The 21,812-nt window shown below is 49.9% G+C and overlaps 1 protein-coding gene across 1 annotated transcript in view; it reads right to left on the bottom strand.

Moving 5' to 3' along the window:
• Nucleotides 1-332: 332 nt before the first annotated feature.
• Nucleotides 333-21,812, bottom strand: part of JAG1 (jagged canonical Notch ligand 1) — a 38,652-nt gene continuing 17,172 nt past the window's right edge. The window contains exons 6-26 of the mRNA XM_047771676.1: nt 17,726-17,856; nt 16,673-16,792; nt 16,111-16,224; nt 13,902-14,015; nt 13,178-13,291; nt 12,721-12,767; nt 11,996-12,169; nt 11,462-11,612; nt 10,193-10,357; nt 9,635-9,748; nt 8,541-8,654; nt 8,343-8,456; nt 8,057-8,173; nt 7,520-7,547; nt 6,709-6,794; nt 5,016-5,129; nt 4,309-4,418; nt 3,997-4,230; nt 3,697-3,828; nt 3,356-3,506; nt 333-2,278 (exon numbers count right to left, since the gene is read on the bottom strand). Of these exons, the coding sequence (XP_047627632.1) occupies nt 1,821-2,278; nt 3,356-3,506; nt 3,697-3,828; nt 3,997-4,230; nt 4,309-4,418; nt 5,016-5,129; nt 6,709-6,794; nt 7,520-7,547; nt 8,057-8,173; nt 8,343-8,456; nt 8,541-8,654; nt 9,635-9,748; nt 10,193-10,357; nt 11,462-11,612; nt 11,996-12,169; nt 12,721-12,767; nt 13,178-13,291; nt 13,902-14,015; nt 16,111-16,224; nt 16,673-16,792; nt 17,726-17,856 (2,902 nt within the window). The 3' untranslated portion in view covers nt 333-1,820. The remainder of the gene's footprint in view (nt 2,279-3,355; nt 3,507-3,696; nt 3,829-3,996; nt 4,231-4,308; nt 4,419-5,015; nt 5,130-6,708; nt 6,795-7,519; nt 7,548-8,056; nt 8,174-8,342; nt 8,457-8,540; nt 8,655-9,634; nt 9,749-10,192; nt 10,358-11,461; nt 11,613-11,995; nt 12,170-12,720; nt 12,768-13,177; nt 13,292-13,901; nt 14,016-16,110; nt 16,225-16,672; nt 16,793-17,725; nt 17,857-21,812) is intronic.

The raw sequence follows: 21,812 nt of genomic DNA, 5'->3' as shown, positions 1-21,812 counted from the left end.
AACAATTCACCTTCACACTGCAGGCCATTAATCCAGTGATGTTTATTCAAGCAGTATTCACACTTGCTGTTGAATAATGAGGGAACCAAGGCCCCCAATACAGGGGCCTCACAGCTCCAGCTTCACAGCAGCCCCTCAGGTTTTCGAGAATTTCAGATGAATGTTATGGCTGAAAAGACCAAAGGCTTTCCGTTCTTGATCCGGGCCCCTGTCAATCACTGCCTACCTCTCATTCACACCAGGGCACCGGGGCTGGGCCAGCAGAGTGGCAAAGGTACAAGCAGAGCCGGGCAGAAGAACTACGTAAGCTCAGAAGAGGCCACACGGGTCCGTGTTTTCGTACAAAAAATTTAATAAATATTACTTTTCAAAATTTATTGCCAGGAACAACACATCGAAGATGCAGGTTGATGTCTGTATTAACAGGAAGAGGACAATACAAGGTCTCAATGGTGAACCCACGAAATCACTATTTTTAATAAGCCTTATTGATCTTAAATGTCTTAACATTTTGATTTCCTCACTTAAGGCAGGCAGTGTACTCTATGTCAAATCTAAACAGTGATCTTACTGGACATTTTATGGTTCAAGTATTCAACTAGCTTATTAGAATACTCCCTAAATGCAGTAGATAACAACAAAAATCAAATCTACAAGTGGTTCAGTCTTACATGACGAATGGTGAAAAAGAAATCAGAATTTACAAAATAAGATCGGTGTGCTTCCAACTTCACACAATTAATTAGATATTTTTAATGATATTCAACCACTCATGTTTTGGCTACGTTTAGTCATAGCTCGACTTGTTCCCTTAAACTGCTCATGGTAGCAGATCACCTGCCTGTCTTTTCAAGTCTAAAGCAGAAAAAAAAAAAACCAAAAACCTGTTCTAGACTAATTCTCAAACTGCCTCAGTCAGTCCTTAAAAACGTGTTTTGAAGGGAAGCTATTGAAGGTGTTTTAAACATCTGACGTCGTACGAGAAAAAAGTTCCACCAGTATTGCAGGCATGGAAAGCCTGTCCTATTGTCTTAAACTATCTTCAAACACCTTAATTTTGGCTTATAGGCAACACGTAATAAGAAAATAAGTTCAAAAAAATAAAGCCATATGCTTACAACACTATCAAAAACCTTCAATTCTAAACACATACATATAAATAAAAAGGAATGATGTTTTAAGGCTCTTGATTATTAAGTTAATAAATCAAATATACACAGTGATTAATAAAAAAGAATTATTTACATAACTATACAAAATTCTACTTTTGACACATTTTTTTCCTCTTTAAATTCTTCATTTTACCAGCAACTGCTGACATCAAAGGCCCCCCCTCCCCCAACAACGACAAAAATACAATAAAAAAAATAAATAATAAACTCATTTGTGATAGTTGCTGTGGTTCTGAGCTGCAAAGGCACTTTTCAAATACAGAACTACTTGGACGTCATCATAAAACCAATATACAAAAACAACTCAAGAGTCAATAAATATAAATAAAAGCTATGATCCTAAGACTGCATCACCATCTGGCAGAAGTGGGAGCCGGAGGCCTAGGGGGGCCGGGCGTTCTCCTGGGAGCCTGATCCGAGAGGTGCGGGGAAGCGGGGCCCCGGGGGCCTGGTGTTTGCATAGCTGTGAGATGCAGCTCGGCCCAGCCAACCACAGAAACTACCATTGCCAGTGTAAGCCAGCTTGTCAGAACTTAAATTAACACAAGGGTTCTAAGTCAACGACAGCCTCGGACCGGAACGGGACAGGACAGGACAGTGGGAGAGGCGCAAAGCCCTGGGCGCCCTGGGACTCTGCCTCGCCGTCTGCTATACGATGTACTCCATGCGGTTCAGGCTCTGGGCGCTCTCCAGGTCTCTGTTGTCCTGTTTGTTTGTCCAGTTTGGGTGTTTGGCCGGCGTGCCGTTGGGGGGCTTCTCCTCTCTGTCGACCAGTGTGTACGTGGCCTGCTTGGCGAAGCGGGCTTTCTGCTGGTGCTTGTCCATGTCGTCCTCTTCCACCTCCGAGTTGTGTGTCCTTATTTTGGACATTTTGGAGTTTTTGTTCTCGTAGTCCTTGATGGGGACCGTGTTGGCCCCATGCTTCTCGATGGGGTTCTTGATCTGGTTCAGCTGCTCCCTCACGTTGTTGGTGGTGTTGTCCTCCGAGGCCGAGCGCGCGTGGCTGCTGGGCTTCCGCCGCTTGCGCACGCACCAGTAGAAGGCGGTCACCAGGCAGCAGACCCAGGCCACCGTCAGGACTGAGCTGAGCAGGGGCACCAGGAAATCTGCAAGGCAGGAGCACCATCGTGAGCAGTGCGCCCAGGGCTCGGGGCCCACCTCTCTTCCCTATGCTTGGCCCCTGAGAGAGACAGGGGAACGCGCCCCGCTTTCCAGCTGCATATAGTCACTTCCCAGCGCACTAAGAGCTGGGACCAGGGCCCTGGGAGACTGGACGATGGTCCTCAGGGAGGCCAGACTGAGCAGCAGCTCATATGGTCTCCAACCTCCCTGTGGGGAGAGCAGCACTGGGGGCAGGGGCACAGGGAGGCTGGCTACTTAGGCAGCTCGTCAGAGGAGCTGGTTTTCAGAATCGCCAGAAAGAGGGTCCTAGCATGGATGCCTGAGGTCACTTCACTGTAACAGTGAGGCTTCCGGGTGTCCAGTTGGCCATCGAGCCGTCTATTAAACCTGTGTCTCAGTGCTCGAGACGGGCTGTCTCCCCCCACACCCACCCTGACATCACAGCACAAGGCAGGCCCTGCCCAGACATGAGCTCAAGGCACAGCCATGCTCTGCCCTGGGCTTCACGATGGACTCAGAGATAAGGCATGTGTCTGACAGGGACATCTGCCTGCCAGCCAGACGGGGGAATAAGTTAGGGAGACCTCTGCCCATTGCCATGTAACCCTGGTCACATCAGATGGCCTCTTTTCTCTCCCTTAAAAATGGGGAGGTCCTTGGGGTTCCCGTCGCGCGCGCAGCGGAAACGAATCCAACTAGGAACCATGAGGTTGCGGGTTTGATCCCTGGCCTCGCTCAGTGGGTTAAGGATCCCACGTTGCCATGAGCTGTGGTGTAGGTCGCAGAGTGGCTTGGATCCTGCATTGCTGTGGCTGTGGTGTAGGCCAGCAGCTGTAGCTCCAATTGGACCCCTAGCCTGGGAACCTCCATGTGCTTGCGGGTGCGGCCCTAAAAAGACAAAACTAAAAACTAAAAAAAAAAAAACGGGGAGGTCCTTGAGTAGAGAACCACCAGGTAACTCTCACCTGGTGGGTCTATCGGACACAAGGTTGTACTGGTTTTAATGATGAGATGGATGTGACAGTCCTCCCAGAAAGGGACCCCTGTCCCCTGCCACCTACCTGTTCTGTTCTTCAAAGGACGCCTCTGAACTCTCACTTCCGCAACGGCAGCGATCAGAGAGCTGTTCCCGTCACGTTTACTAACAAGGTCTATGATTTTGTCGGTGATCTCCTTGATGGGGTTTCCATCATCCCGGATGTCTTCGGCAGACTGGAGAAAGAAGCAGCGTCAGACTGGAGGGGCAGGGAACACTCACCAGTCGGCCTCTATTCGAAATGACTTGACCACATCTGTCAAGCTTTCCCTCAACCTGTCTGCTCAGTTGGATCCTGGCTCAGGGAAGTCTGTGAGCGGCCCTGCCATCAAATAACTAAGCGTGATACCCAAGGTCTGTACTTACAATGGCCACGTGTATTTCATTGTTCGCAGAAGGGGAAGGCTCGCAAGCTATGTAGATGGAATATTCGGCAGAGACATTCTTCAAAATATTCAGATTCCGCAACTCGCTGCAAATATGCTCTGTGGTGAGACCCTAGAATGATATTTTGAATACCACAGCTGTGGCTGGTGTTTCCTTGAAAGAGGTGACATTCAAGCCAAGCACAGGCTCCAGAGAGGGGATCCAAGCTCGTGACGCCCCCGCTTTAGGGCAAACACACACACCCCGCCCCTCCTAAGCCAGCAAGGAGGTGTCTCCTACCGGTGACATCATCTCTTTGTTGAAGGTGAACGTGATATTTGCGCAGTTGTCCTGGTAATAGGGGTCGGAGGCGCACTTGGTCTTCACTGGCTGGAAGCTGGCAGACCGGCACTCACCCACACCAGTGCAGGGGCGGACGAAGCACTGGGCGTCCAGGATGGGGATGCAGCTCTGCCCACTGGGGCACTCGCTGTGCCCTTTGTGGAGGGAGCAAGGGCGGGGGCCACACCACACCTGCAGAGACAGACGGAGCCAGCTCAGGAGACGCCTATCGGCGCTTCCAGAACGCGGGCGGCCCGGGCCCACGCCTACCTTCGAGCAGGCGATCCTCCCGTCCAAGCACTGGCAGGCGTTGCAGTCGTCGTCCCACTTGGCCCCGTCGGGGATCACACTCCCCACGGTGATGCAAGGTCGCCCTGAAACTGAGGCAGACACACGTGAGTGGGAGGAGTGGCCTTTCTGGAGACGGTTCTCCCGATTTCTCACTCCCCACCCATCAGGAGTGATTACACCCGCTGCCCTTTGCCCAGGGACAACACAGGTGCTCCCACAATGGGCCAGTGTCCCTCCCTCCTCAGCGCCCTCTGTGCTTGGCCCCGTGACCGGTGGTGGTCCGTGCAGCGCAGGAGATGAGCAGTCTCTCTCCCAGGGGAGCTTGGCCCCTGGTGAGCCTGCCCTCTGCTAGGAAAAGGACATGCCCCAAATAGTGATACAGTGCCGGTCTGAGGGATTGTAGGGTGGACAGTCCATGGGTAGGGTGGACAGAACAGACCTGGCACCCTACCCATGGCATCATTCATTCTGCTCTGCCCCACATCCCCACAAGCAATACAAATAAACACCTCAAAATTTGGGGACAGTTTGTCACACAGCATCATTGTGGCACCAGCTGGGTAAAACACAACAGCCACCTCATTTCCCCTTTGCTGTGGTCCCCAGTGTATATCCCCACTGTGTTCTCTCCTGGAATAGTGTCCACTCAAACGGGCAAAACGGTGACTGGGGCCTGGCCCACATACCTTCCTGGCATTTTGCACCACTGTGCCCTGGGGGGCAGACACACCGGTACCCATTGATCTCATCCACACAGGTCGCCCCAAAGGCACAAGGTGAGGACTGGCATTCGTTGATGTCTAGGAGAGATGTAGTTTCAAGTTTAGGGTCCAGTGGGAGGCAACCCTGTTTTTCTCTTGTTGTTGTTGTTGTTGTTTGGAGTTTTTTTTTTTAAATGATTTTTATTTTTTCCATTATAGTTGACTTAGTGTTCTCTCCATTTCTATTGTACAGCAAAGTGACCCAGTCATACATATATATATTAAATACACACATACACATATATATATATATATTCTTTTTCTCACATTATCCTCCATCATGTGCCATCATAGGTGACTGGATATAGTTCTCTGTGCTATAGCCACCACGTTTTCCTAAGGTTTCACTGACAAAACGTAAAGAGAACATTTGTGTCCAAATATAAGCTTGAAGAATTTTCATCCTGTGACCAGCAACCAAATAAAGAAATGGATCATCAATACTCCTGAGTCTCCAGTCACTGTCCCCAAAGATCACAACTACTAGCTAACAGTCATTTGTGGAGGCAGCAACTTTTAAAGTTCCTTTTTCTCTGATAATACAATTTTGAACAAGGACTGGCAAAGCTCTTAAAAAGGATCAGATAGCAAGTATTTCAGGCTTTGCAAGCCACCGTCTCTGTCACAATTGCTCAAGTCTGCTGTAGCGTGAAAGCAGCCCTAGATAGTACATAATCAAAAATGTGGCTGTGTGTCAATAAAACTTTATTTACAAAAACAGGCAGCAGGCCAGATTTGGCCCCCAGGCCACTGTTGCCAACCCTGGACTCAGAAACATGAAAGAGATATATCTACTAGATACATCCCCCATATAGTAGTTCTTAAAAGTCCCAGACTTGGGGATCTTAAGCACCACTAAAATTTCAAATAATCCGGGGTCAAGAACAAAAAAAACCAAAAAAGTGACTAGAGTTCCCACTGTGGTACAGTGGGTTAAGAACCTGACTGTAGCAGCTCGGGTCATTGCAGGAGCATGGGTTCGATTCCCAACCTAGCACAAGAGATGAAAGGATCTGGCATGGCTGAAGCTGCGGTACAGCTCAGATTCAACCCCTGGCCCTGAAACGTCTACATGCCACAGATGCAACCATTGAAAACAAAACAACTAACTGATCAACTTTTTTGGCCAAAGGGCATGTAACAAAATAGAAAAAAAGGGCAAAATAAAGAATAAACTTTGAGCTTCCTGAAAAACTGCACTGCTGGCCCCATTTTCTGTTTTAATCATTTCACCAGGATCAAGCTGTGGAAACCACAGCCCTGGTCCTTTCTGCAGCATTAGCTCTGCCCCCACCAGCAATATCGAAGGGCCCATAATTTCACGTTAATTATGGAGAGAAGCACCCTCTTTCCTTAGGGCCTGAGAGTAGATTAATCATCCAGTTCTGTGGCTGGTACTCTCTGCCCTAGAACAAGGAGGGCTGTGCCCCCCCAGGAAGAGCTGGCAGGTACCTGGGAGGGTCCAGACAGGGGTGTCTTGGTCCCAGGTGGAACCAGAGAGGACATGCCAGGGCTACTCAGAGCCACAGACGTAAGTGTTTGAAAGATGAACACTCCCAGGTGGAGGGCTGGGAGTGAGGGTTGGGGGTGGGAAGAACCAGACAGAGGTGGTCCTTACTTATCCTGCAGTCGGGCCCAGCAAAGCCAGGGGCGCACTCACAACGGTACCAGTTGTCCCCATCCACACAGGTGCCGCTGTTGTAGCTACGAAAGCAAAGACCCCCAGTTATTACCTCAGTCCACCACTCTGCCTGCTGGTTCAAAGGGAGCCACGCCAGTTATGACTGGCGGCCCTCAGCTATGCCCAGGCACACTGCTCCTGGGAGCTTTAAAAACTCTGATGCCCGGGTCCCAACTCCAGAGAGTCTACTTTCATGAGTCTCGGCTATAGCCCAGGCACTGGAACGTATAAAAAGCTCCCTGAGGAGTTCCAGTTGTGGCTCAGAGGGTTAAGAACCCAACTAGTATCCCTGAGGATGTGGGTTCGATCCCTGGCCTTGCTCAGTGGGTTAAGGATCTGGCATTGCCACAAGCTGCTGCGTAGATTGCAGATGTGGCTCGGATTCTGCATTGCTATGGCTGTGGCGTAGGTTGGCAGCTGCGGCTCCAATTTGACCTTAGCCTGGGAACTTCCATATGCTGTGGGTGCAGCCCCCCACCCCCCAAAAAAGAAAAAGCTCCCTGGGTGATTCCTGTGTGCAGTCAAATTTGAGACTCTTGGCTCCCAGTGAAGACACAACCTAATTCCAGTGTGGTCCCTGGACCAGCAGGAAGGCATCACCTAGGAGCTTGTCAGAAAAGAGGAATCTGCAGCCCACCACAGCCCCCAGATCTCCTTAATCAGAACTTGCATTTTAAACAAGATCCCCAGGAGATGCCCACACACGTCACAGCCCACAAGTGCCCGCGTACCCGATGGGCATGCTTACCAGGGATGAGGACTGCAGTCATTGGTATCTGCAAAGTAAAAAGACCACTTATCAGCGAGGCCCTCCAAGGGCAAAGCCGTCTCAGCCCTAAGTGAAAACACCAGCGACTTCCATGATACCCAAATGATAAAGCTGTCGTTAACACCAGCAAAATGAGCTTAAGACCTCTGCTCAATTGGAACCAGGCCCATACCACACTTTGTTCCGCTCGCCGTGGGACACAGGAACACAGGAAGAGGCCCTGGGCGGGGTGGGCAGGGGGTGTGAGAATGGATTGAGACAGGCTGCTGGGTCAGACCAGCGCTGGGAACCAAGACACCATCTGTCTCCACTTATCTCCTCGGCTACTTTCTCATGCCCAGGTCAGGGCTGCAGCCCATCAAGTCATTAGAACAGACCCAGGTGAGACAGAAGCAGACATCAAACAGCTCTGCTTCTGGTTTCCATTGCCCAGTCCCTGGCGGGGGGGGTGGTGGTGTCAGGATGTGCTCCAGCAACCCTCAGTAAGTTCAAGGTGGGGGGTGAGGGGACACTCACTCTGAGTACAGATGGGCCCCTCCCAGCCTTCTTTGCAGACACACGTGAAGGACTCGCCGTTGACCACACAGGTGCCCCCGTTGTGGCAGGGGTTGGGCAGGCAGCTACTGTTTCGGGCTATGAGACAAGAACAGACAAGACCACCCTCCCTGAGGATCCAAGGACAGTCTAGAGGGGCAAAAACCAGAACCTGGAAAACAGTCACAGGCACTCAGGTCCACACCCAGTGAATCCCAAGGGGTGGGATGGGAGGGGGCGGGAACAGGAGAGCAGGGCAGAAAGGTACCTATGTTACAGGTCGTTCCTTCCCAGCCTCCAGGACACATGCACTTGAAAGTGTCTCCCTCATCATAGCAGGTGCCACCGTTGTTGCATGTGGCCTCATCACACTGGCTGTCACCTGGAGGAGAAGATCCCAGCGTGAGCCCCGGGCCAGACCCCCCTCACAGAAGACGGGGAGGGATCCCGGCCGGCTACCACTTACGTGAGTGGCAGGTCTTGCCTTTCCACCCATTTTTACAGTCACAGTAAAAGTCGTTGACCAGGTCGCGACATGAGCCCCCATTGTGGCAGGGGTTCTGGCTGCAGTCATTAATGTCTGCAAACAGAGGAGATACCCAGCTGAAGATGCTCCCTGGCCCTTAACACGCTCCGAGACACATCTCTCCACCCCACCCCCTGCTTCCCACGCCAAGTTCCAACCCCCGGGGAGCCATCCCGGGACTTGAACACAGTCCCCTTTTCCCAGGAATACAGGAGCCCCCGACAAGCCAGGCAGACAGGCAGTAGGCCATGCAAGTTAAAATCAAAATGGGCAGGAGTTCCCGTCATGGGGCAGAGGAAACGAATCCGACTAGGAACCATGAGGTTGCGGGTTGGATCCCTGGCCTCCCTCAGTAGGTTAAGGATCCGGTGTTGCCGTGAGCTGTGGAGTAGGTCACAGACGTGGCTCAGATCTGGCGTGGCTGTGGCATAGGCCACAGGCTACAGCTCTGATTCAACCCCTAGCCTGGGAACTTCCATATGCCGCAGGTGGGCCCTAAAAAGACAAAAAATGTGCAGAAATGACAATCAAAACACAAAAGATGATCACTCTCCTTGCAGACGGGGCTATTTTTATCATCCTCATGACAAGAGTCTAATTCTATAGCTCCTCCTCCCAAGAGGTGCCATCCCACTGGCTGTCAACAAATGCAAACAAGGCACAGGCCCTGCTGTCCCCAGCACAGGAATGGCTGGGGTCTTACTTCCAGATAGTTCCATTAAAAAAAAAAAAAAAAAAAAAGGTTTCTGAGAGTTTGGGATTAGATGCAAACTATTACATTTAGAATGGATTAAGCATTGAGGTCCTGCTGTGCTTTATTCCAATCACTTGGGATAGAACGTGATGGAAGATAATGGGAGAAAAAGAATGTTTATCTATGTATGACGGGGTCACTCTGCTGTACAGCAGAAATTGATGGAACATTGTAAATCAAAAATACTTTAATAAAAAAACGTTTTTAAAGCCCTCCCATGTTGATTCTCTCCCCACCCATGTCCCCAGAGCTGTCTGTCCCCAAAGGACCATGGACTCACTGGTTTCACAGTAGGCCCCCTCCCAGCCATCACTGCAGATACACTTGTAGGAGTTGACGCCATCAATACAAGTACCACCATTTTTGCAGGGGTTGCTCTCACAGTCATTAATATCTGTGAACGGAAGGAAAACAAACAAAAAGAAGGTAAACGAAGGACAATTAACACCATGGCCAAGCACTGTTCTAACAGATTTCCTGGCCTCTCCTGAGAAAACAGACCGGGCACCTCCATATTCTTTGTCAGGACTGTTTCTGAATTCAGCCGGTAGTTTATCCAGAGGGGGCTTCCAGAGAACACCCCGTTCATTTTACTCGATCAATGTCCTCTCCTTGGTGACAGTGGGGAAGAAATCTCTATGGAAAGCAGACCACCCTATCTAGTCAGGTTCCAGAACCTTCTAAAATAAACGTGAAGACTCAGAAGCATCGGTCGTAAGTTAAACATGATCTCAGTCTTAGATCCCAGATGGGATGGTGACCTGGACTGGTCCCCACTGAAATGACTCTCAAACACAGATGCCTCCCCAAGCTGGGCAGGGGAGGGGAGGGGTCTTACTTTCATGGCAGTAGGTTCCAGTGAAGCCTTTGTTACAATCGCAGGTGAATTTGCCTCCTGACTGACTCTTGCACTTCCCATGGGGTCCACAGACGTTCGAGGAGATATAGCGCACCCCTTCTGGCGTGTCGTTGGAGGCCATGGCCACCGTGCAGCTGTCAATCACTGTGAGACAGGCTTAGGCTCAGGTCCCCACCAAGCACCTGAAGACCCAGCATCCCTAAGCCCAGGACCCATGCCACGCCTGCTCCCCTGGAGCCAGACGCCTGTTGGCTAATGAGGGGAATAAGCCAAGAAGCACCTCAGGGACCAAGACTGGCCATGTGCCATGTTGCACTGTGACAGGCAAAGCGGAGACTCCAGGCAGAGGGGAGACCTTAAGGCAGTTTCTCCCTCTGGAGCCAGAAGCCCTCATGTCTGCAGGCCCTGTTCATCCTCCCTCCTACATCTGCCCAACTTGCTGGAAGCTGGCAAAGGAAGGAACCGCTTTCCCTCCACCTATCAGCATTCAAGGTGCCAGGACAAACTTACAGAACCCAGAAGGCAGGGCCACCTCATACCGCAGCCACAGGCGGCTGTTTAAATTCAAGTGAGTTAAGCCTAAGTCGATCAGGGTTTCCAGTTGCCCTGGCCACACTCTAAAGGCTCCATGGCCACATGTGGCCATCACACCTGACCGTGCAGATACCACCTGGCAGAAAGTTCTTCAGACACGGGAACCCTGAGGAATCTGCCTCAGCATGCCAATCAGCCCCCCGCTGCCCCCCAGGATAAGAAAGCTAAATGAATTTCCTTTTCTCCCCGGGCTACTTGGAGTCACAGTTCCCTTGCAGGGGGCCTGATGAGATTGTTTCCACATGTTCTGGCTTTGCTCCGGGGTTTTGCTTTTTTTGTTGTTGTTATTGTTGTTTTTCCCTTAGGGCAGCACCCAGAGCATATGGAAGTTCCCAGGCTATGGGTCAAACTGGAGCTGCAGCTGCCGGCCTACACCACAGCAATACTAGGCCCAAGCCACATCTGCAACCTATGCCAAAGCTTGTGACAAAGCCAGATCCTTAACCCACTGATTGAGACCAGGGACCAAACCCACATCCTCCTGGATATGAGTTCTTAACCTGATGAGCCACAACAGGAACTCCCAAGTCAGTGGTTTTCAGTTGACACTACCCTGCACCGCCCTACCCTCCCCGAGTGTCCCAAGGCAGTGACAGATAGACAAAGAGGAGCAGCCTTGCAGACAAGCCAGGACCCCGGCAGCGAGGGGGGTACCTTCACAGGGGGTGGTGCGGCAGTGGTCCTTAAGGTGGGAGCAGTTCTTGCCTTCATAATCCTCAGGGCACTTGCAGAAATAGTCACTGGCACGGTTGAAGCACTGAGCACCGTTCTGGCACGGATTGGGCTCGCAATAATCGATGTCCAGCTGCGAGGACCAGAGTGGGGGGGACAAAGTAAGACGAAGGTATAATTCTGACCCTTCTGGGGCAGCAGCCACTGAAATCTGAGTCCCTCTGTCTGTTTCCATTAGGAGCACACCCAGCATAACGTACAGTTGTGTCCCAGAGACTGTCTAGGTTCTTATTTGAAAAAACAGGGCAGGGTGGGAGGGTGCTGGGTCTGGGGCTGAAACCGGCAAAGAAAAATAGACAGGCTACAGACACCCGGGAGAAAAATCACTCATCAGTCTCCTTCCACCAGCGTGCATCTAGCAGAGCTCCCTAGTCAAAAGGAGGCTCCAGACAGTGGTGGGGGTGGGGGGAGACTCCCCCTAAAAACTTGGCCATCGGAGGCTCTTGGCCGGCTCACCTGACAGAGGTTTCCAGAGAAACCAGTGGGACATAGACACTGGAATCTGTTGATTTCATTTTGACAGTGACCCCCGTTCAGACAGGGGTTGCTGGAGCACTCATCGATGTCTGTCTCACAGTGATCTCCTGCATAGCCAGGTGGACAGACACATCGATAACCATTAACCAAATCCTGGAGGAGGAAAGGAGGGGGAGAGAGACAGGCTTTTTATCTCGGTGCTCCACAAACACAGGGCTTTAGCAGTTCGGCGTGACTGTGGCGGTTTCAGCCAGTTCACTGCAAGAGATGCAGATCCTTCCCATACATGAGGGTGGAACTCCTCCCTGTGTGCCTTTAAGATGCCTCCCTAGGGGCTGGAGTAACATGAGCCTCAGTGAAACGTCTAGGGATTCCCTTTTCACCTGCATTTTTTTTTTTTTTTGGCTTTTTAGGGCCGCACCTGCAGCATATGGAAGTTCCCAGGCCTGGGGTCGAATCAGAGCCATAGCTGCCAGTCTACACTGCAGCCACAGTTAACACCAGATTTCTCAACCCATTGAGTGAGGCCAGGGATCGAACCTGTGTCCTCATGGATACTAGTGGGGTTCGTTACCACTGAGCCACATCAGGAACTCCTTCACCTGCATTTTAAAATTTCCCAGGGACAAAGCCTCCCCAGGGTCACATAAAATCCTAAGACTAGTCAATCACTAAGGTTTTGATTTAAGCGAAGATTTACATACCCAACAGGAGGCGCCATTCTGACACTGGCCAAGGCAGTCATTAATATCTAAAAAATAAACAAGTCATCACATTAGAGAGGCAATTTACAGTGAAATTGGGCTTAATTGAAAAGGCTTCTCAGCTCAGGACAGATTAAAAACTTCCAATCAGATTTCCCGTGTGCTTCCGGTGAGATAAGGTTATTACACCATATGGGAACACTCCCTGATCCTTTCAGACTGAGCTCCTAAAACTTCACATAATTGTTTTAGCCACCTTATCAGAGTTTGGCCCTTTTACTGCCTCGTGAGCCTGATAACGTGTGTGTTTTCATTTCTGTGCTGATCACTGGACCCTCCAAAAAACATTCCTTTCTATAAGCTTTTCCTTCTACCAGAAATGCAACCTGAGGATGGATGGCATATGCCTTCAACGCCCAAATTCCATAAAAGTCAAAATGGAAACAGTTTCACTCACTTATGTCACAATTCTGACCCATCCAGCCTGGGAGGCAGTCACAATAGTAGCTGGCGATCAGATTCTTACAGGATTTGGCATTTACACAAGGTTTGGCCTCGCATTCATTTGCATCTGAAAGAAAAGAGGGATGAACAGTGAGAAGTGGGGTTCTACCCCTACCTTCCCCCATTCAAAAAAAAAAAAAACAAAACAAACAAACCCATGTCAATAGTTTGTGTGAAATGAGACATTTTAATAAGCCAGCTAAATGAGGGCTACTATTTCACACATCTGAACCCTCTCCCTAGCCAGGATCCCATAAGGAATGTCAATTGATAACTTTCTGGCCACTGTTAACAACCAAGCTCCCGACAGGAAAGCAAAAAGCCACCAGGCATTTCTGTGCAGAATCCAGCCCAGCCTAGTTGCTGGGATTTAAATGTGGCAAAAAGAATGCAGACAGCTCATTCCTCATGAGATCATCCCCGTTTGGAACCCAGCGGAACACTCCTCAGACAGACGATTGACATGGTTCAAGGAATCCCACGACTTTCCCACAGGGCCTAAAAGGGCCAGTGTATTTGCATGTGAGTTATTCCTCCTGGGCCTGCTGGCGGGACTCTTGGTAATAAATTACTTCTCAGCACGATGGCAAACAAACGGGCACTGCTGGCCACACGCTAGTCTTCCTGAACAGCCCAGCTTATCACCAAGGCCAACCTCGGTGCAGGAGTTCTCTTACCTAACTGGCACGTTTTGCCAGTCCACTGGGGTGGGCACACGCACTTGAATCCGTTAACCAAGTCCTGGCAGGTGCCCCCGTGGGAACAGTTATTCGGAGAACAGTCATCAATGTCTGTTCAACAAAAGAGGAGAGGGGTCAGCAATTTAATCTCAATCCATTTGACAATTAGATAATGTGATCCCACCCCTCGCATGAAGAGCCTTCACTTAAGAGCCAGACACCTGCTGCAAGGGACTGCAACAAGGACGATGAGGCCCGATTTTAGCTTTAAATCCCCGACTGGCCCAGTTCATTTAATCCCCTACCTAAGCGGGCGGAGGAGACGGCTGGATTCCCAGAGCGTCAGCCCTTGAAAACCGGGGGCATCTCTCTCTGCCTACCCTTTCTTTTCCCTTTTTTTTTTTTTGTCTTTTGTCTTTTTAGGGCCACACCCACGGCATATGGAGGTTCCCAGGCTAGGGGTCTAATCGGAGCTGTAGCCACCGGCCTACACCACAGCCACAGCAATGGTAGATCCGAGCCGTGTCTGCGACACACACGGCTTATGGCAACGTCGGATCCTTAATCCACTGAGCAAGGTCAGGGATAGAACCTGGAACCTCATGGTTCCTAGTCAGATTCATTTCTGCTGCACCACAACAGGAACTCCTCTTTTTTCTTTTTTGGCCAGGCCTGTGGCAATATGGAAGTTCCCTGAGCCGGGATCAAACCCACAATTACCCACAGCAGGGACCCAAGCTGCTGCAGTGACAATGCCAGATCCTTAACATGCTGCGCCACAAGGGAACTCACTGGCTACTCTTTTTTTTTTTTTTTTTTTTTTTACTTTTTTAGGGCAGCAAAACCAGTGGCATATGGAAGTTCCCGGGCTAGGGGTCGAATCAGAGCTATAGCTGCCAGCCTATGCCACAGCTCACAGTAAGGCCAGATCCTTAACCCACTGAGCAAGGCCAGGGATCAAACCCACATCCTCATGGATACTAGCTGGGCTCATTACCACTCCCTACCCCTTACTTTTAAAGAAAAGTGTCTTTGGTGTTATCGTGGGAGTTCCCATTGTGGCTCAGCAGGTTAAGACCCTGACTAGTATCCATAAGGATGCAGGTTCAATTCCTGGCCTCGCTCAGTATATTAAAGGATCTGGCGTTGCTGTGAGCCATGGTGCATGCTGTAGACTCAGCTGGGATCTAGTGTTGCTGTGGCTGTGGTGTAGGCTGGCAGCTACAGCTCTGATTTGACCCCTTGTCTGGGAACTTACATATACCACAGGTGCAGCCCTAAAAAATAGGTTAAGTGTCACTGTGGCTCAGAGGTAACTAAGGAAAGGTAAGGAAAAATAGCTTCTTCACTGGTGACTTCACTGGTGAAAAAAATCAGTCTTATTGGCTTACAGAGTTTTCCCAAAATAACAGGCCTGGGGCACCCATCCTCTCATCTCTGCACTAGACTCCAGAGGCTACCTAACAATTTAACTCTTGCCCACTTAGGCAGTGCCAGACTCTCCTCACGAACTTGCCTGCTGAGTCTTTACAACCCCAGGAGATGGGAATTGCTGCTCTCCCCTTTAAACAGGGCATGGTTTGGCAGCAACCAGAGTCCCACAAGGGGTGGGCAGGGCTACGGTGCCAGCCCAGGCGAACAACCCCAGAACCCACATCCTTAACTGTGTGGCATGCTGCTCTCGGGGTGCCGATGACAGCAGTTCTCAGGCCTGGATGTACCTCAGAACTCCAGAGCATGGGCTCCCCAGTTCCCAAGGGAAACTGTGGGACCCAGTGATCTGTCCTGTGAGGACACACTGGGTGGTCCTGCTGTGGAGCCATATCCCACAGCCACCGCCACTCTGTAGCCTGGTCCCTCTTTGAAAATTTTGTCCCTGTGGGACTTTCAGTGGTGACCACCTCCTGCACAGGCAGCCTCTCCACGGCTTCGAGAATAACCAGGATTCCATTCAGAGGAGGAAGACCACGAGAAGTTTCTTCTGGTCACAGATGCATGTGCTAACTTAGTGGGCTAGATGGGGGTTCCTGGAGGCTTCCCAGTGCAGAGGCTGGAACCTCAGGCCAGACTCCCCACCAGACTGCTGACCACGCCCACCCCCCCATGGGGCCCCAGTACCTGCTTCCAACCCTATATCTCGACACAATGACCTCCCCACACACCCCCGCCCCCGCAAGAAAGGAAATAGGCCAAAACCTGGACTTACTTGTGGAGCACGTGGGACCGGTCCAGCCCGGAGAACACTCACACTCAAACCCCAGGGAGGTCTCCTTGCAGCTGCCTCTGTTGTGGCACGGATCAGAGAGGCAGGCATGCTCCGCTGTGGACACCAGCACGGCAGTCAGCAAGGGAAGCCTGCCCAGAGGCTACCTCACTTTCACCACTCCCCATCCCCCCAACCAAAGCCCACACCCAGGCCACCGGCTAGAGCTCATTTCAAGATAAAGCACGTGTGGGTTGTAAGTTAACCCTGCTGTGTGTCTAGGGAGGAAGGGAAATCATCTCTCTCGTTAAGTTCTCCAGCCACATTTCTCCTCCCGCTTCGGACCTGGGTACTGGGTCACCACCCTGTACACCCCACCCCTCATGCTGGTCAGCAACATCCAAAACACTTAAGCAACTCCAAGGAGGTTTCAAAGACCCGTGGAATTGCTGGGATAACAGGTCTTAACTCTGGAGAGTATCTGCATCTTCTCACCCTAAGCGCATTTAAGTGGAGTGGACAGAAAATTCAGACAAAGGGATCTCACTGTGCCTGGACCACTTACCAATTTCACAGTTGGGTCCTGAGTACCCCTCGGGGCAGGAACACTGATATTTATCAGGCCCCGTGTTGCTACAGGTTCCCCCATTGAGACACGGCTGATGGGTCCCGCAGTAGTTGAGATCTGCCAAAAAGACCCCAAAGAAGTTCAAGGACCAGAAAGATGGCCAAGCCCTTGCATTCCTAGACCCATTCCTTTTAAAATAAATAAAATAAAAACCAAAGGGAAAGAACCCCAAATGTACAGCGTGAAAGGTAAATCCAAACAGATTCAGAATAAAAGACCCTGCAGATAAAAATAAATGAAACTAGGGGAGTGATGGATGGGGGAATCTGGGACTGGTATGTGCACACTATTGTATAGGGAATGGATGGTTAATGGGACCTGCTGTAGCACTGGAAACTCTACCCACTATTCTGTGATAACCTATATGGGAAAAAGACTCTGAAAGAGAATGGATGTGTGTATGTGTATAACTGAATCATTTTGCTGTACAGCAATTATTAGAAATCAACTACACTTCAATAAAATTTTTAAAAATGAAAAAAAAAGAACAGATATAATAGAACAATTTGAACCCGAAGTGTCTGAAAGTAGTTGGTCAGAAGTTCTGCAAGTCATTGAAGACTTGAATCTATCATCAAAATAACAATGTTTCTTTATATAAAAAAGAATGAAAGAATGAATGAAACAGGAACCATGAGGTTGTGGGTTCGATCCCTGGCCTCACTCAGTGGGTTAAGGATCTGGTGTTGCCGGGAGCTGTGGTGTAGGTTGCAGACGTGGCAGCGGATCCCTAGTTGCTGTGGCTGTGGTGTAGGCCAGCAGTTGTAGCTCCCATTAGACTCCTAGCCTGGGAACGTCCACATGCCATGGGTACGGCCCTAAAAAGACAAAAAAAAAAAAAAGAATAAATGAAATAATGAAAGAACGAATGAGAGACAGAATGAAAGAGAATAGGAGAAGGAAAAACAGAAAGAAAATGAAAAAGAAAAAGAGAAAAAAAGAAAGAACCAAATTTCCTCCCCATCACATCCCGACCTCTGGGGGACATACCTTTGTCGCAGAGCTGGCCGCCCCAGTTGGTCTCACAGAGGCACTGCCAGGGCTCGTTACAGGTGCCGTGGACACACCCTGGGTGCGGGATGCACTTGTCACAGTACAGGCCCTGCCAGCCATACTGGCACCTGGGGACACACAGCACACCCTCTTTAGCCTTTAGAGCTTGCCAGGCAACCTATGCCAGAAGAACGCAAGGATGCAAAGCCCAGGCTTGCAGGTTCGGGAGACTTTTGAGGTCTCCCCGGGGGTTCCCTCTAAATAAACATTTTCACAGTTGGATCAAGGTCCTTCCCAGGCGACAAAAGGAAGAGGGCTGTTTGGGGAGGGGCCCATGCGGGGCTGCCCTTCACAAAGCCCCTCTCTCTTCCCAGGCTCCCCAGATGGGCCCGGGGCGGGCGGGGGGGAGGGCGTGGAATAAATCAAGGAAAGGGCTCTGCCTCTGGGAACAACAGCCGCCATGTGGACATGGACGTCACAAGTTTTACACAGCAGCTCTGTCTCAATGGCAAGTCACGGCCCCAGTGCACAAAAATACAAGAAGACACCAAGTGCAGCAGGAAAGTGCCTCTGAAGGAGGCTTCAGGAAATCAAATGAGGAGGGAGAGATGGAGTGGTAGGTCTCTGAACCCATTTCTGCAGAGAGGGTGAGGGAAGCAATTCCATCGATAATTTATGAGCCGCAACCACGGCTGCTTATGCTAATTTACTTTAGAGTTATTTCTCGCTTTGCCAAAAAAATAAATTAAAAAGGTCAACTCTGTTTATCTAATAGCAGGGAAGGGAGTCGAGCTTCCTTTTTAAAAGGCCCCATGAATCGGACCCTTTGCAGGCCAAAAGGGGTGACTTTGATCCCCAAACAACAACGGGAACATAAACCTTCAGCTGGGCTAGGATCTCAGCTCCTCTCCCCTCAAGTTTCAAGCCCTCTGACAAGCTTTAGCAAACAGGAGGGGGCTGGGGGGAGGCTCCATGGTGGAGTGAAGGTGGGCTGAGTGAGAGTCAGAGATAGGCAGGTATTTCCATGAGAGGACCCAGGAAAACCAGGGTCAGGACCAGCTGCTCAGATGTAACCCAGGACAACATGCACCCCAAGACGGAAAAGGCTTTCAGTTTCTAGAGAGCTGGAGGCAGGCGAAAAATCCCTGTCATGGGAAAATGATAGGGATCCAGCTAATAGCTCATCACCCCCAGCCACAAGTCAACTTAACCCTGGAGAATTCTGACTTACCACTTCCTAACTTCTAAAAACAAGACATCCACGCCCCAATACAGAGAATCACCAGGATGTGTGGTTTAAAAAAAAAAAAAAAAAAAATCAGACAAAGGATTCCGGTTTCTCTAAAACGAAACATTGGTCTCAGTAACAAGCGACTATTTAAAGGACTAAAAGAAGAACAAAGTAGATCCTCTGGCAGGGATTTTTTTAAAAAGTGGACACTCGAGTTAGTGGGAGGTTGGGGGTTCACCTTTGGTAAAAGATTGATATTCTTCGCTTCAAAGACAGCTATTAAAAAGGGAACGGTTAGGTTGTGATGATGGTTGCAAAATTCACTGAATTAAAACAAGAAATCGAACGGATTTGGAAATAGCATTATCCTTGCTGCCTTTCCCACATTCCCTTCCAAATTAAGGATCACGACACCTCTTCAATTTGCTGAATAAAGGCAAGAAGAGGCAGCTGAGGACTCCGCCCCCCACCCCCCACATCTTAATTAATGATAGCTAGATCCCCAAGCATAAAAAAAGGAACCACAAGAGGCCACGGATGACTTCAAAAGAAAACAAATAAAAATACTGACCCTAAAAGAGGCATTCACAAAGTTATCCCAGTTTAATAATCTATGATTAAGGTTCTCATGAGAAATTGAAGTGACTTTCCTCCTCGGATGATTCATAATTAAGTCTGATATTATTGGCAGGCTTGCCATCAAGCCACCATGTGCGCCCAGGAAAAGGGAATCCAAATTGACCAGGGAACCAGTCAAGTTTTCTCATGTGGGGAAACAAAACAAAACACACCTCTGTTTAACACAGGATCCGAAGGACAACTTCCAGGTAACCTACCACCCAGCTATTTCTGGAGCTGGACGCAACCTGAACTTCCTAGGCTAGAAGGTTCTGTTTTGCTATTTTTTTTTTTTTCTTTCTTTCAAGGAGAAGGAGATCGGCTGGAAGACTATGCAAATGACGTGTGGGAAAGTCACATCTTAAGTAAATAAGGCCCTGCGTGTCCAGGCAGGGAGGGGAGGGAGACTTCGAAAGAGAAAGGGCTAAATTCGGGAAACAAAGCCTGTTGTTCTGGCTGGGAGGGCCCTCCCCAGGGCAGCAGTTGTGTTTATTCTGATGACAGTAGCAGAAATCTAGATTGGCCTCCACTGATATTCATCTGAGCTGAGCACCAAGCAGGCCCTAAGTCACTTCTGATGTGACTCTCTCCAATACGCCCTTCTCCAGGAAGAGCTAAAGCTGGGGCGTTCCTGCTCCACACCTGACAGCTGCCACCCATGGGGATTCATAGGCAAAGTCCCCTCAGCCTTCCAGAAAAACTTATCTTTCTGAAGTTTCAGGCCAGCCTGTTTTTATTTTACTTTCAGCCTCAAAGCTCCGAGCTCCTGGTGGCACGGCGGGGGAGCAGGACGGGGCGGGGCAGACACAGGAAGGTAAAGATGACCCTGGTGGTCCTCCAAATTTTTCTGAGCAGCAAAAATCATGTGGCCATGGCAAGCCTGTTAAAATGCAGATTCCCGGGGCCCAACTGAGGGCTTTAGGAGCCACCTGGGAATCTGCATTTTCCACACTTCTGTGGTTAATCAGGGAACGACTTTGAGAAGTGAGGTTGGGGGCAGTGAATTCCCAAGGAATGACCCTACCAGGCACCACAGCATCACTGGGAATGCGTGGAAATGCAGAGACCTGGGCCCACCCGGGACCTGCGGCATCAGCACCTGTATTGTCGCAAGAGCCCCAAGTAACGTTAGTTGGAGATGCGCTGGTTTAGACTAAGGATTTGTAAGTTTCCCTTGGCTCAAACCAGGGTGGCTTTGGAGGCAAAGATGACAGGCCCAAAGGACCCATTTCGTGTCACATTAAATCGGCTAAATCCTTCATTATATTTGGGAGGAGAGTAAAGTGTGGGCTTGCGTCAAAAATGCTATACAGGGGTTCCCGTTGTGGCTCAGCTGTTAACGAACCTGACTGGCATCCATGAGGACACAGGTTCAATCCCTGGCCTCGCTCAGTGGGTTAAGGATCGGCGTTGCCGTGAGCTGTGGTGTAGGTCGAAGACGTGGCAAGGATCCCAAATTGCTGTGGCTGTGGCATAGACCGGCAGGTATAGCTCCAACTGGATCCCTAGCCTAGGAACTTCCATATGCCATGGGTGTGGCCCTAAAAAAAGAGAAAGACAAAAAAAAAATTGCTATACAGACACCAGCAACATTTCCTGAAATGAGACCATCCCAGGTTGGCATGATGTACATTTCAAGAAGTTCCCAAAACTGTAATGGTGAAGCCGTGGGGGGGAAGTCTCTGTTTGGCTTCTGCATTGTCCGGGACCATAAAAGAACAGACTTCAAAGGCCAGCAGCAAAAGTCTACATTCATCAGGCTCAACTGACAAGATTCCAGCGCAGCCATTAACCTCTCAGCACCGGACTGGCTCCCGCCTGCTAAGGGGCCAGGAGATTGTCCTAATCCCATTCTAAAGAATGCTCCACTTTCCCCTATTGATGGGAAAAGTGGGGGAGGGCTGGGAGACAGAAAACCACCAGGCCGGGTGAGAGAGGAGGAGGAGAGATGCAAAGAAAGGAACCCATACCCCTGCATCTAGTCCATTAGCACTTTAAGGAGAAGATTATAAAAACGTGTTATCAATTTACAGAACAGTTAATACATGAAGTCACCGACTCTGCCCACAAGAGTTTCTTTTTTTTTTTTTTTCCAAGAGAGGCGTGTGTGCATTCCACCGGACAGCTGGTATAATTTAATAAGCTTCGGATGTGCTTATTTGAAATTTTTTTTTTTTTTTCTGGTAACGCTTTCTGGTCCTCCAAAGAAAAAAGAGGCTTGTTCACAATAAAGTC

Source organism: Phacochoerus africanus, chromosome 3 (genome assembly GCF_016906955.1).
Source record: "Phacochoerus africanus isolate WHEZ1 chromosome 3, ROS_Pafr_v1, whole genome shotgun sequence".
Lineage (NCBI taxonomy): Eukaryota > Metazoa > Chordata > Mammalia > Artiodactyla > Suidae > Phacochoerus > Phacochoerus africanus.
The sequence above is the reverse complement of the archived record's forward strand: the minus strand, read 5'-3'. Positions and strand labels throughout refer to the sequence as shown.